The sequence below is a fragment of the Lagopus muta genome, chromosome 7, assembly GCF_023343835.1.
Source record: "Lagopus muta isolate bLagMut1 chromosome 7, bLagMut1 primary, whole genome shotgun sequence".
Lineage (NCBI taxonomy): Eukaryota > Metazoa > Chordata > Aves > Galliformes > Phasianidae > Lagopus > Lagopus muta.
In genome coordinates this window covers 33,648,606-33,661,180 of record NC_064439.1, presented here as the reverse complement: position 1 = coordinate 33,661,180, position 12,575 = coordinate 33,648,606, and the positions used below count along the sequence as shown (strand labels likewise).

Genomic DNA, 12,575 nt, shown 5'->3' with positions numbered 1-12,575 from the left:
CCTCAGGACACTGCAAAGACAGCGGTGGCAACGAACTGCCGCACCTCTCGTTATCTTTCCCCTCCAGCCCGCCTCGCCTTTCCCGCCAATCAGCGCCGCCCTTACTCCGCCCCGCCTTTTACCAGCCAATCAGAAGCGCCCTTGGTGGCGCGGGCGAGCGGCCGTTTCGCGCGGGGAACTCCCGCGAGGGGAGCGGCGAGGCGGATCCGGGGGCGGAGCCTCCTCCATCTCCGCCCAGCGGCGGGTCCGCCGCGCGCCGCCGCCCGCGAGGTCTGCGCGAGGCCCCGGGCGCGGGGTGGCGCCGGCGGCCGCGGCGGCTGCGGCGGGCGAGGAGGGGGCGTGGCCGGCGCGCGGGGCGGGGCGCGGGGCCGAACCGTTGGCGGCCGGAGGCGGCGGCGGCGGTTGCGGGAGCGGCGGCCTCGCCATGGTGTTCCTCAAACTCCGCGAGCAGGTGGGTGCGCGGGGCGACCGCGACGGGCGGGAGGCGGCGCGGCCGCGGGGCGGGGAGCCGTCGCGTGCCGCCGCCGCACCCGTGCCGGCGCCGGGCCTAACAGGTGGCCCTGCCCGCCCCGCCGGGCCGCGCTACGGGGAGGAGTGCAGCCTCGCCGGCGGCGCGCGGCCGCAGGTGCGGGGTTACCCGGCCGGGGGCACCTGCCCGCCCCGCCGGCCTCGTTCGGCTTTGTTCGGCCGGCGCCCATCGCCCCCTCCTTTGTTCACCCGCAGCTCCGAGCCCCCGAAGCGGCGGGCGCCGCTCGGCGCCCCGTCCCACCTATTGTCTGCGGCGCGGTGCGATACAAAGGTGGGAGGGTCCGCCCGCTCCCCGCGCCGCCACGCGTGCTGCACGCGCCGCGACGGGCCCCTGGACGCCGTTCTCGCGCCGCGGCCCCGAAGCGCGGCGTGCGACTTGCGGGGCCGCGTCGCTGCGCCCGCCGGCACACCTGTACCTAACGCTGCCGGGGCTTGGAGAGGTGCGGTCGGGGCTCCGTGATCTTGAAACGAGAGGCTGCCTGCTCCGCTTGGCCGGAGCTCCGTCTATGAATGAACTGTGTCGTGTGCTGGAAACGCACGCGGTGTTTTCGCTAGGTTTCTCTTTGTGATTGAGTGCAGATTTCCTACGGAAGGCAGTGTGGTGAAATGAGCGCTGCTCATCTCGGCTGTGAAATAAGCCCTTGTGTCCAAAGCAAGCGCTACGGCTCCTCTGCGAGTGGCCCTTACAGAATAAGCAGCCAAACCTCCACCGTCCGCGTGTTAACGTGACCGCGCTGTGCTTCAGAACTTTGCTTTGGGGAAGGATTCTGTATTATTGACTGATGGAACCGCTGCTCTGACATTCACACGTATCAGGCTTTTAGTTTCTACCAGAATGAGTGGTTACTCTGGAAATGCTAGGTGGGTCTGTAAAGGTGCATGGTGTGTTAGGAAGTGCTCTGTCACTTAGAGGGCTGGAAGGTAAAAGCAGGAAGGAGGGAGGAGAGTGCTGGTCTTAAAGGGGGAGTGGTTGTTGCAGCAGCTGGATTGCTGCTGAGTGTCTTGAGTCAGTGACTGCAGACCAGAAGCTGTTAAACATGGCAGGAGTTAACAACAGTACTGAAAGATTACAGTAAGGATATGGTGTTTCTTCCACATAAGGGGTTTATGAAGTGACTGTCAGCTTGTTTGTATTGTTGCTAATTGTTAACTTTTTATTTTGGATAGAGTACTTCAGTTTCAAGTGCTGTTGAATCGACTGTTTGCTTTCTTAAGAATTGTTAGGAATCGCATTAAAGCGAAGTTTTTCTGCTTTGCTGATTGCAGAGAGTTCCTCCAGGTCAGTGTTGTAGTGCAGTGTGCTGCAGAATGTCTTGGCACCAGGATTAATGCTGCACTAAGATGCTAACACCTCCTGCTCTGCTAAAAGCCAGCCTGGGTACTACATGGAAGCAAAGGAGTTTATCTTCAGTGCTCCTTGTTTACTTGAAGCATGTGCTCCATACTGCTGTGTTGATTTAGAATAAAGGGAATTGTCACGTGTGTTTGTAGTCCGTGAGTCTTTCCTTCTGCAGTGGCTGTTTGGGAAATTGTAAAGGCTGCCCTGGTGTTGGCAGCGTCCAGCTAGTACAAAGCACAGGAGTGACTGGTGAACTTCCTTCTACAGCAGGTTAATAACTGTCTGCTAAGTAAAGTGTTACTGTTGTGGAATTCTCAATACTACTTTTTTTTTTTTTTTTTTTTTTCCCCTCAAATCAACATGAACTTGTTGGTTTTGTTCTTTGATGGTCAAGAAGTGCTTTGCATTACTTAGTGTCAGGATTTTTGCTGGGGATGGATGGACTTAGGGCATACAGTCAGCTGGATGTTTTCTTGCACTTAGTTGAGAGTAAGACACTGCAAGTCCGTGTAAAAGCAGCGCTAGAGAACTTGTGATGAGGTGAGAAATGCTCTTTCCAAGATGAGCTCACAGGATGAAATCCCTGTTCTGCTTGGAGTTAATTTAATTGACTTAATACCCTGATAAACAAGACTTTGATCCTAGAGATGCTTAATGTCTTTGTGAAAGTCAAATATTTGATTATCTTTGGAGGGTGGCTTGATACAGTTAACTTTGAGAATAAAGGCTTTCTGTGCACTGACTGAGCCTTCTTGGGTTCAGAAAGCAGCCTGGTTTTCTGCAGGTTTGTCGCTGCCTGAGCTTTCCTGCTTTTGCATCCTGTGAGCTGTTTCTGGGATTGTTTCTCTGACTTTGGAAGTAATTTCTGAAGTGGCTTGTTTGCTTTCAAATGATGTTGTTATCAATAAGCATAGCTGTGAACGCTTAGGTGAAGCTAACTTGAACTGTATTGAGCAAAGTTTATGCCTGTAATGCTCAGCAGTGAACAGCTTAACTCTCAGATAGAAAAGGCAATCATTATCAAAGTTGGACACTGTTCTCACGGCTCCTGGTTTGCTGTGCAGTGTCAGACACGTAGCAACAAATGAAGTCGATGTACAAAGTTCTGTCACCTCAGGTTAAGCTGCTCAAGGTAGAGTTGAAACGTGCAGTAAGTACGCTGTGATTAGGGTGTTTTCTCTTTGGTTTCTTTGCCTTCATACTGTCTTCATTGGTGCTTACATGCCAGATTCTTGTAAGTATGAAGCTGCTCTAACTACTAAAATGGCAAATGACAGAGATGAAGGCTATAAGGAAAGTTGTGTTTTATCCCGAAGCTCTGCAGCTTGCTGATGTTTTATCAGATGTTTTGGAGAAGAGAGCAGAAGAAGTGACTTCCCTTTGAGTCTTCCTAATGGTGTGCCTTGATCTCTTGTATAAAAGCCCTGCACAGCTGCCTCTGCATCCTCAGGTTTGGTTACTCAGTCACACTGCATAGGTGTGTTAATGCTTTCCCACCACAGGTAATTTCTAACTGATTTTTTTTTTTCTTTAATAATGCCTCTGTTTGTGGTGAAGGTAATTGGATGGATGCAATGTCATTTCAGTTCATTAACTTTTTTTTTTCCTTTTAGTTTTAATGATGTGTTTCCCTTTTTCCATGGATTCTAAATATGTGATAGGAAGTAATCTTGTAATAGTGGGCTTTCAAAACAAATATATGTGGGACTTCTGTGTACAACTGCTGGCCTGTGCTTGAGGAGATGCTTTTATTCCCGTAAGTCAGATGTGAGTGGAAGGGATCAGAGTATGAACAAGAACTGCATGAGGGCATTAGTGACCACTTATCTTGAAAAGTCCTTGAACACCGAGAGTACTGACTTCTTTATGGCTCACTTATATCTTTCTCTTAGCTAAGATGGATCTCATTCAATTGGCAGTTGAACAAATGTTTGCAGTGTCATAGTGAACGCTCTGAATGCCTCTATGGTTGCTATTTTCATTACTGCCAGCGTCTTTTGGAGTTCATGCCAAGAGTAAATGTCCCAAGTAGTTCCTTGTTACGCTGAGGGGAGGAATGGTCGCCTGTAGTGATGAAAGGGAGCTGCAACTGGAGGTCGGATGTGGTGGGAGTGGAGCTGCCTGGTATTGCTCTACGAATTCTGTGAAGGCATAGATTAATGAGATATTTGTTTACATTACTTGTTGGAGTTTGATTCAGGTTAGAACATTCTTTAAATCATTACTTCTGAGAGTCTTTTGGAAAGACAGAACTGCTCTCCGCACCTTTTCTATTCTCTTATAAGTTCTTCTGAAAACTTGTGCTAATCTGCTCTAACATTATACAGGGTAAACTGGGAAGTTGTAATACTTATCAGGATACCTTATGCTGACTGCTAATTCTTGGGTTCCCAGGTTATGAACTGCCGTGTATTGAAAAGATAAGTTTCTTTAATTGGTGGAAAACGTTGAGTAACTGGAACCCAATTTATCTTGTTATTCAAAGCAATTACTTGCTCTTGCATTAGGATGTGCTGAGAGAACCTGGTTTACAGTTGGTTCATTTTAGGGGATCAGATTCCTTGAAGATAACTTGAGCCCTCCTGCCTTGTGAACAAGCAGTTCTTCTCAGGGAAGAAAATAAACTTAAAAAGAAAAAAAAAAAAAAAAAGTTAGTGAGAAACAAAGCAAGCCTTGATTCTGCGGTCTGATCCTTGTGGCAGATCCTGTTGGCTGGTAGCTTTCTGTGAGGGTATAAAGGTCTATTCATGTAGGTTGCATCAAAGGTTTGTGATCGTTACTTGGAGGCTAATGTCAGTGGGAAAAAGTGAGGGAAATGTCCTCTGCCTGTGAAGAAGCAACTTTCGTTTGTGTGAGTTGGTGCTCCCTCTTGGAAACTGAGCACTGCTGACACCCTGCTGTCTGGTGTGGATTGTTACATTCCCAAATTTCTGTCCTTGTTTCCGTTCACTGAAATGGACTGTGGATCAAGATGGCTCTGAAATCAAACACCTGTGGTACCACGCGCTCGATATCCTCTACTTTGTCTTTTGGCAGCTGCTTTTTCAGCTGCCATATACCTTTTATTTATTTATTTTTCGTTCAGCTGGGCCTTTCTGAGGTCAGACTAATATTTCATCATTTGTTTCCTTGCTCCTGCCAACTTTTTATTTTGTTCTTACCTCTGTTCCTCTACTCCTATTTCTGGCAATTGAGTGGGAGACTCGTTGCCTTAGTTACAGTGACTAACCATTTCAAAGTTATTTATAATGTTTGTGTTTAAGTGCCGTATATCATAATACAAATCACATATTTCAATAAAAAAAAACTCACAGAGCAGTCCATTGCTAAGTGCTTATGGTGTTGATTCTTGGGATGATATTGTCTTTCTTTGTTGGGCGTTGAGGACAAATTCTAATCTGGCATTTGAAGATATATCTGAACTGAGGCGTCTTGGTGTTTTGTGCAGATGAGGACAGAATCTTAGTACTTAGCTCCGAAACAACAGGGTCTGTTATTATCTCCCTTGCAGTGACACTAGCGTGCTTGCCAGGCAGTGGGAATATACCTGTTAACCCTGTTAGTTTGGCTGCGATTGCTCAGGTGTTGCTGAGCTATAGAGAAATACAGCTCTGACACATTTCAGCACAAAAACCAGCTCTAATGCAAGGGTGGTGGTACTGTGTAAGTAGTGGGGAGAGAAAGGATGATGAAGCTGCTGCAGCCAGCTGGGTGGGTGCAGAGAGACAGAAAGGAAACATGGGCAGTGATGGGCAAAATAGGTGGTGTGCAGCATTCCTGCAGATTGGGGAACTGCTTGTTGGATGAAGTAGCTAATGACTTCCATAATGGTGAAATCTTCTTTATTGTGGATTGAATGTAATCTTAGATTTTCACTTATTATTACATTAAGTAGTCACAGCTACAAACGTGCTGGTCCATATATGAATTGAGTGAAGTAGAACACTGTATGCATGAGTGAAGCCCATTAGTTTAGGGCAGCCTGGACCTGTCAAAGTTTTTCTCACTGACTTATATTTGAATTTGAAACTTGTAAAACAAAGGTCTGTGTATTGTTAAAACTGAGGGCTTGGAGTAAAACAAAACAACAAAAAACCCCTTTGCTTAGCTTATGTTGATAAACTTCAGAACCATAGTTACTGGAATGGGGGAAACAAGCTTTCCTGCCTCTGGGTAGTAAGATAATGCCTCTTCATTGTGAACTGATTGTATGGCTCAGTCCATTTCAGCGCCTTGAACGGCAGTGAAGCTGTCCTGAGTATTTCACATTTCCTTGCTTTGAAATAGCAAGCTGTCACTTAATGGCCTTCCTAACTCCAGTGGCTTGCAAGTTAATGTTGATCATTCTGTAGTCATGCTTGAAGTTCAGGTTCACTCTTGTTATGCAGTGAAATCTTATATTTCATTTTGGTTTGCTACAGAGAAGGAAGTGAGATTCCATCTGAATTTGATGAAATGGTGATAGTACCTTGAACAAAGAGAAGGGGACACAAGCAAGCAGAGCAAAATGAGAATGAGCTCGGAATACTTGGAGCTCTGAGGCCAAAAGCCATTTCTGAGCTTACAGAACTTTTAGCAACCATGAAGAGATGAGTGTTTTGTTCCAAGGTTTTGTTGAGTGAGTCCTTGCACAAACATGCGCAAGAACTTCTTTACAGTGAGGTGACGGAGCACTGGAACAGGCTGCCCAGGGAGGTGGTGGAGTCTCCTTCTCTGGAGATGTTCAAGACCTGCCTGGATGCCGACCTGTGCGACCTGCTGTAGGGAACCTGCTTTGGCAGGGGGGTTGGACTCGATGATCTCTGGAGGTCCCTTCCAGCCCCTACAATTCTGTGATTCTGTGATTCTGTGATTCTTTACATGTTGGTACCTCTAATGGGGAGGGAGTTGATCCTTCCTTTCAGGAGCCAGTCATTGAGTGGCAGGCAGCACAAGAGCCCAGGGATCTGCTCATAGATGAGAGAACCACTTGATGGTAGAACTAGGGGGGAAAAAAGAATGCTTTGAGGAAGTTCTGTAGTTATTTATATGCTGATGTAATCTGTAACTAATTCATAATGTAGTCATTTAAGCCCATCACTGCAGACTTTGTTTTGTGTAACGCTGGAGTAATTGATGCTCTGTCCTTTCCTTTCTCATCTCTAGGTCATCTGTTTCTGTCTGTTGCTCTTGATAGTAGGCGGGGGGTCCATGGAAGGTCTGTCTGTCTGTCTGTCCATCCTGGGCGCTTAATATCCTTGTCCTCATATTTTTGTAGGATGTCTTCCTTCTTCTGTACCTCTGTTAAAACTTCTTTATCTCACCAGTGTCATCTCACACAGCACGGTTGGTAGGAGGAAAAGCAAAATGAGAACCTTATTTTTCTGGCTATATTATTACCCATTGTTTTAAATTAATAGAGTGTCCCAAGTCATGGTGTAAGTAGGCTATAGAAATGGCATGTTACTGTAATTCCTTGTGCCTTGTCTCTTGATCCGTTCCTTTGTAACTGCAGACTTCTGTACAATTCTTGCCGTACTTGCTAAAAAAGTGAAGATCAATAGAAAGAGCTGTTAAGCTTAATATTGTGATGCTGTGCAATCTCTGCCAAATTAGACCTCTATATTGATACTGATAGCTTTCATTTCTTTTTTCTTTTTTTTTTTTTTTGCCCTTGTCTCAGTTCCAGGAGCAGTATTTTGTCCTACAGCACAGCCCTTTCTGTTGCATTTTTGAATAGTGTTCTTTCATTTGTGGGAATAGTTTTCAGTATTAAGGAGGACTTGCAGAAGAGCTGTTTATCTTACTACTTCCTTGACACCTGCAACGTTGTAAATGCTATTACTGTCTTGCATCGTTCCTGATCCAGTAGTAACCACTGGCTCATCATTTATTTCTTGCACACCTACCCCAAGATGTTTTCTATTTCTTTCCATCCCTGGCACCTCTTGGGTCACTGATGAGGAGGCCAATTAAAATACATTAAGTAACATTTATGTTCTTTTTACCAGAAGTATAACTAATTATTGTTACCTCAATCAGAGATGTAAATAAACTAATCTCCAGCAGGAAGAGAGCTTGAGAGAGGAGTTCTTTGAATATCTTCATAAGAACAGTAAAAAGAAAGTTGAAGAAGGATTTGTAAAACACTGGAGAGCAAGGAGGAGAGCAATGACTGGGACTTGATGTTGTCAGTACCTGAGAACAGCCGAGCTATTCTCCTGGTATATTTGCAAGCTCTATTATGATTATCTGGAGACCACCAGGTCACCTGTCATTTGGAGCTCTGTTTGCAGTGATTTCAAGACATTGGTTCCTTTTTTCTGCTTGTTGCACCTCTTTACACTGCAGAAAGGAGACTCTCCCTGCCTTTAATTGTGAACTAGCACTATGAATGATCTCAGGATATGAGGAAGGAGGCTTTCTACTGTTTTTTTTTCCCATAACAAGAGATGTGGAAAATGCTTTTGAGTCAAGTTTATCAAATTTACACTTTTAGAAGGGTAGATATAGGTGCATGCAGCCCTGTCTTATTTTTCTAACACTTAACAAGGCACAGTTACTTGAAAAATGATATTTTTCATAGTTTACATTTCAGCAGTTATGTTGCAGGTTTGCCTGGAAGCTCAGTAGAATTCCTGCAATGCTACGTATGTGTTAAAGCAGTTTTAGTAATCATTAAAGTATTATGTGTATTTCATAGGTTATTAAAGAATAACTACCAGCATCTAAACAGAAGTTCATTCCATTTCAGTATTTCAACCTAAGCCATATCTGTGAGGTGCATTGCAAGGTCTGAAGGCATTTAGGATATCTCACTGGTTTCCTGTCTCAACACCTGATCCTTGGCCCCGGGGGAGCACTGAGATACATTTCCTTCTATAAAGTTCTTCCATGGAACTTACATAAGAGGAAGAAATAGTATCTGTGAGAGTGCTGGGAAGAATGGCAGTGCCAGCAGTGTCTGGGAACAGCCACCTGCCATCCTGGCGTTAGCAGCTCCACCTCCTGCTCACTGGAGGTGTCACAGAGTCACGTTGGAGCCGCCGCTGTGGAGAGACCTGGCTGTGTGCCCCTCCGAATGACCGTGAGCAGAAATAAATCCCCTGGGCCTGGAGCTGTGTCGTGCAGCAAGTCAGTTACAGTTGGGGGAACCCAAAGATGGAATGGATCTGTCTGTGGAAAGATCTCTGCTTCATTGCAGACTTCTGAGCTGAAGGAGTGTCCTTAGGGTCCTTGCTTTTTCTTTGTTTAAATATATGATGGCTACAGTGCCTGCGAGTGTTTTCCTTATGTTGCTTGACACCACTTGCTCAAGTACAATGGGTAATTGAATTTAAAAAAAAAAAAAAGGGAGAATTGTGAGAATGGTGTGGCTTAAGAATTTCAGTAGCTGCTATAGGAGCTGGGCACGGCATGGCTGTGAAGCAGTGCGGTAGCACAAGGTGCCTGTTCCAATGGCCCAGCTCTCACCTGGAGCACTGTGCACTGTGTGACTGCAGAGCAAGTGGTGTTTGGTTGTCCACCGTCTGGCCTTTCTGCTGATATAAGCAACAAAAACGAGCAGCACCAAGCAGGGCTCAGCACAGGCAAGAAACGTGAGGATATGTTTTGCTTATAGAATCATAGGATGGCTTGGGTTTGGGAGGGACCTTAAAGTCCATCTAGTTCAGGGCCCCATTCAACCTGGCTTTGAGCCCCTCTGGGGATGGGGCATCCACAGCTTTCTGGGCAGCTGTGCCAGTTCCTCACTGCCCACTTATTTCTAATATCTAATCTAAATTTCCCCTCATCCTATTGTTCTCAGACAGCATAAAAAATTGGTCTCTTTCCTATTTGTAATAGGCTTCCTTAAAGTACTGGCAGGCCTCAGTGAGGACTTCCCTCAGCCTTCTCTTCTCCAGGCTGAACAAGCCCAGCTCCCTCAGCCTGTCTCTGTAGGAGAGGTGCTCCAGCCCTCTGATCATCCTCGTGGCCATTAACAACCAGACTGCTAATTATGCAGCTTGGAGGTTATCTACCAACATCTTCAGGTGACAGACAAGAGAAGGAAATCAAATGCTGGTGTAGGGAAGGACTTTGTGTTACGTGGCAGGGAGAAATGGAATATATTGCTTGGATGAACCCTGATATTTTAAGCTGGGTGAAAGGAAAAGAATTTCCTAATTTAGGTGAAATGTGATGATGTGCTTCTCCCTAGTTTCTGTTGCTTTATTTCTCCCATCAGCAGAGTCTCTAACAATAATGATTGAAACTTGCTGGCTTCTAATCTCTTCCCAAAGGCAATGGTTTGACGTTTGGTTGCAGCTGAGCTTAAGCAGTTGCCTGTTCTTTTCCTCTGCAAAGTGGTGAGAAGGGAAGAGAGGGACTAATTGCCTTGGTCAGCACACCACTGCAAAGTTGTTCCTCGAAAGTCTTCTTAAGAAGGAAGATTGTTTAGGCTCAGGTAAATGCTTGGAGTGGGGATCTGCCTTTAACCTCTGTGGCAGTGTGATTGTAATGCTATTGACACCTCTTAGAGTGTGTTCTGAAACTCACCAGTGTACTGAATTTTCTTGTCTGGTTCTTGATTGTTTTGCGGTTTGTGCTTGGCTGTGAATTCCTCTTCAGTGGTGAGAGAATGTGGGGTCTTAAGAGTACCTTCTTGTTTATAACTCTGACGTGTTGGCTCTAACACTGTTTGAACGTACTGACAGAAGAAACCTAATTGTTTAGGTTTCATGTGCTGCCTTTCAGTGCCCTCAGCATTTCCCCATCTCCTGTATGACAACTGCATGTCATTATGCTTGCAGCTTTTTGTTGTTGTTTTCTTCCCTCTGCTCCTCCCCCCAGTTCCCCTCTCTTTACACTCGTTTTGTCTTCTCCTATTTGTAGTTTAACAGCTGAAGCCCAGAAAACTTACATCAGCAAGGCTTTCTCTTTCCCCCTGTTTCTTTTCGAAAGGTTACAGGATTGTTTCAGGTAACTGGGCTTCCTGAACAAATGTACACCAAAAGTAGGCTGAATTTGCTGCATCCTTTTCCCTCCCAGAAACATGTATGGACAGAAAGCCCTTCAGCTTCTATCCTTCCTTATGTGCTTCTGTGTGTGCAGCTCTGCTAATTCTTGGACGCTATCCAGTGACAGCTTTGAGTCATGCCTGTTGTGACTAGTGATTCCCATATCTCCCCTCACAGAGATATATACTTAGAGTACAGGAATATCAAGTCAAAAAATATGCTGCTAGAAAAATGAGTGAGTTGAGATAAGCTCAAGTAGCAACTGGTCATTTCTCTACAGATAATCAATAAAGCTAAGTTGCATGTTAGGCTAAGAATAAATGGAAGCATTCTGTAATGGGAGAATTTTTTTAAATCTATCAAAAATGGAAATATTAAATGGTAGCTGAATTTATTGTTTTGTATTTTAGGTATCACCTATTATGTGGTTGTGTGCATGTCACAATGTAAGTGAACTGGTCACTTAAACATTTTTATCAGCAACGAAAAAAGAGAGCATTTAAGATTGCCATTATTGAAAACCTTATCATGATGGGCAGTTCCTCACTTCATTCTGTTTCCCAATTTGATCCCAGTGCAAAGTAGTTTAGTTCAGTCAATTGTGGATGAAGCTGTTGATGCATTTGACTCTCGTTTAATTTTATGAAATAAACAGTGATGAAACTACAAACTATAGGAAAAAAGGGGCACATATTTTGGCTATGATAATGCATTGGGAATAATTACCTTGGAAATCAAGTTGCACTCAATGATCTCTGCCAGAAATTGTTGTTAACATAACACCCATGTGGTTGGTATGAAGTATCTGAGGTTTTTTGGGGCTAAAAACCATAAGGTGCAAACCAGAGCTCTTAGACTTCCCTGCTCTTATTTTTTTTTTAGTATCAGAGAAGACATACTGAAGGTTAGATTACATTCTCTGCTTCATGCTTGTTCTTTAAACTGCTCAGCGCTATTTTTAAAATGTATATGTTTATTTTAGCTTAAAAATATTAGTGTGCCACTCGGGCTGCTCCAAGCGTGGGCCAGCTGTCTGTGCTGTAGGTTCTGGAGGGGACAACTGGAGGAGAGTACCAGCGCCATCAGCCCTGCTCCTGGTAGGAGTCAGAAACCCCCATCAGTGCCATAGAAGGGTAGAACATGAGCAGATGAACACGGGGATGCAGGAAGAGAGAATTAAGATTGGCAGGCATTTGATAAAGAAGTGTTTGGCGGAGTTTTGTGGGTAATGTGATGTTTGAGGAGTCCTGCTTAAGAATCTGGTTGCAAATTCTCCTAGACTTTCTTTGTAAGATATGAAAGTGCGAGGATGGCATAATTTGAGAAAAATGTTTGTTACACTCAAATAAATGAAAGCTACTGAATGTATGCAAAGTGTTGAGAATACTTGTATTACGGTACTATTCATGTAGAGCTATGTAAAAACTAGTTCCACCATTACAAATGACATTTGTGGTAAAAGTTCTTGCTAATCTGTACTTAGTGTCCCATATTTTACCAGATACAGAGTACTTTCTGTTGTACTTTTGTATTAGATTGTACTAAAGTTCTTGATGATAAGACTAGACAAAAGGTTAATCTGTTTTCAGTGTGGTTTATTGGCTTGGATTGTGGGAACGTTGAGGGAGTGTTCTGCTTGAGGATGTAACGAACAGGACAAGGCAAACTTGTAATTTAAAAGTTACATGAAGAAAATACACGGATATAACCTATTAAGACCTAAAAATAGT

The 12,575-nt window shown here is 44.7% G+C and overlaps 1 protein-coding gene across 1 annotated transcript in view; it reads left to right on the top strand.

The window, feature by feature from the left end:
* The first annotated feature begins 350 nt into the window (after positions 1–350).
* Positions 351–12,575, top strand: part of ANKRD28 (ankyrin repeat domain 28) — a 106,753-nt gene continuing 94,528 nt past the window's right edge. Inside the window, exon 1 of the mRNA XM_048952203.1 lies at positions 351–451. Within this exon, the coding sequence (XP_048808160.1) occupies positions 425–451 (27 nt within the window). The 5' untranslated portion in view covers positions 351–424. The remainder of the gene's footprint in view (positions 452–12,575) is intronic.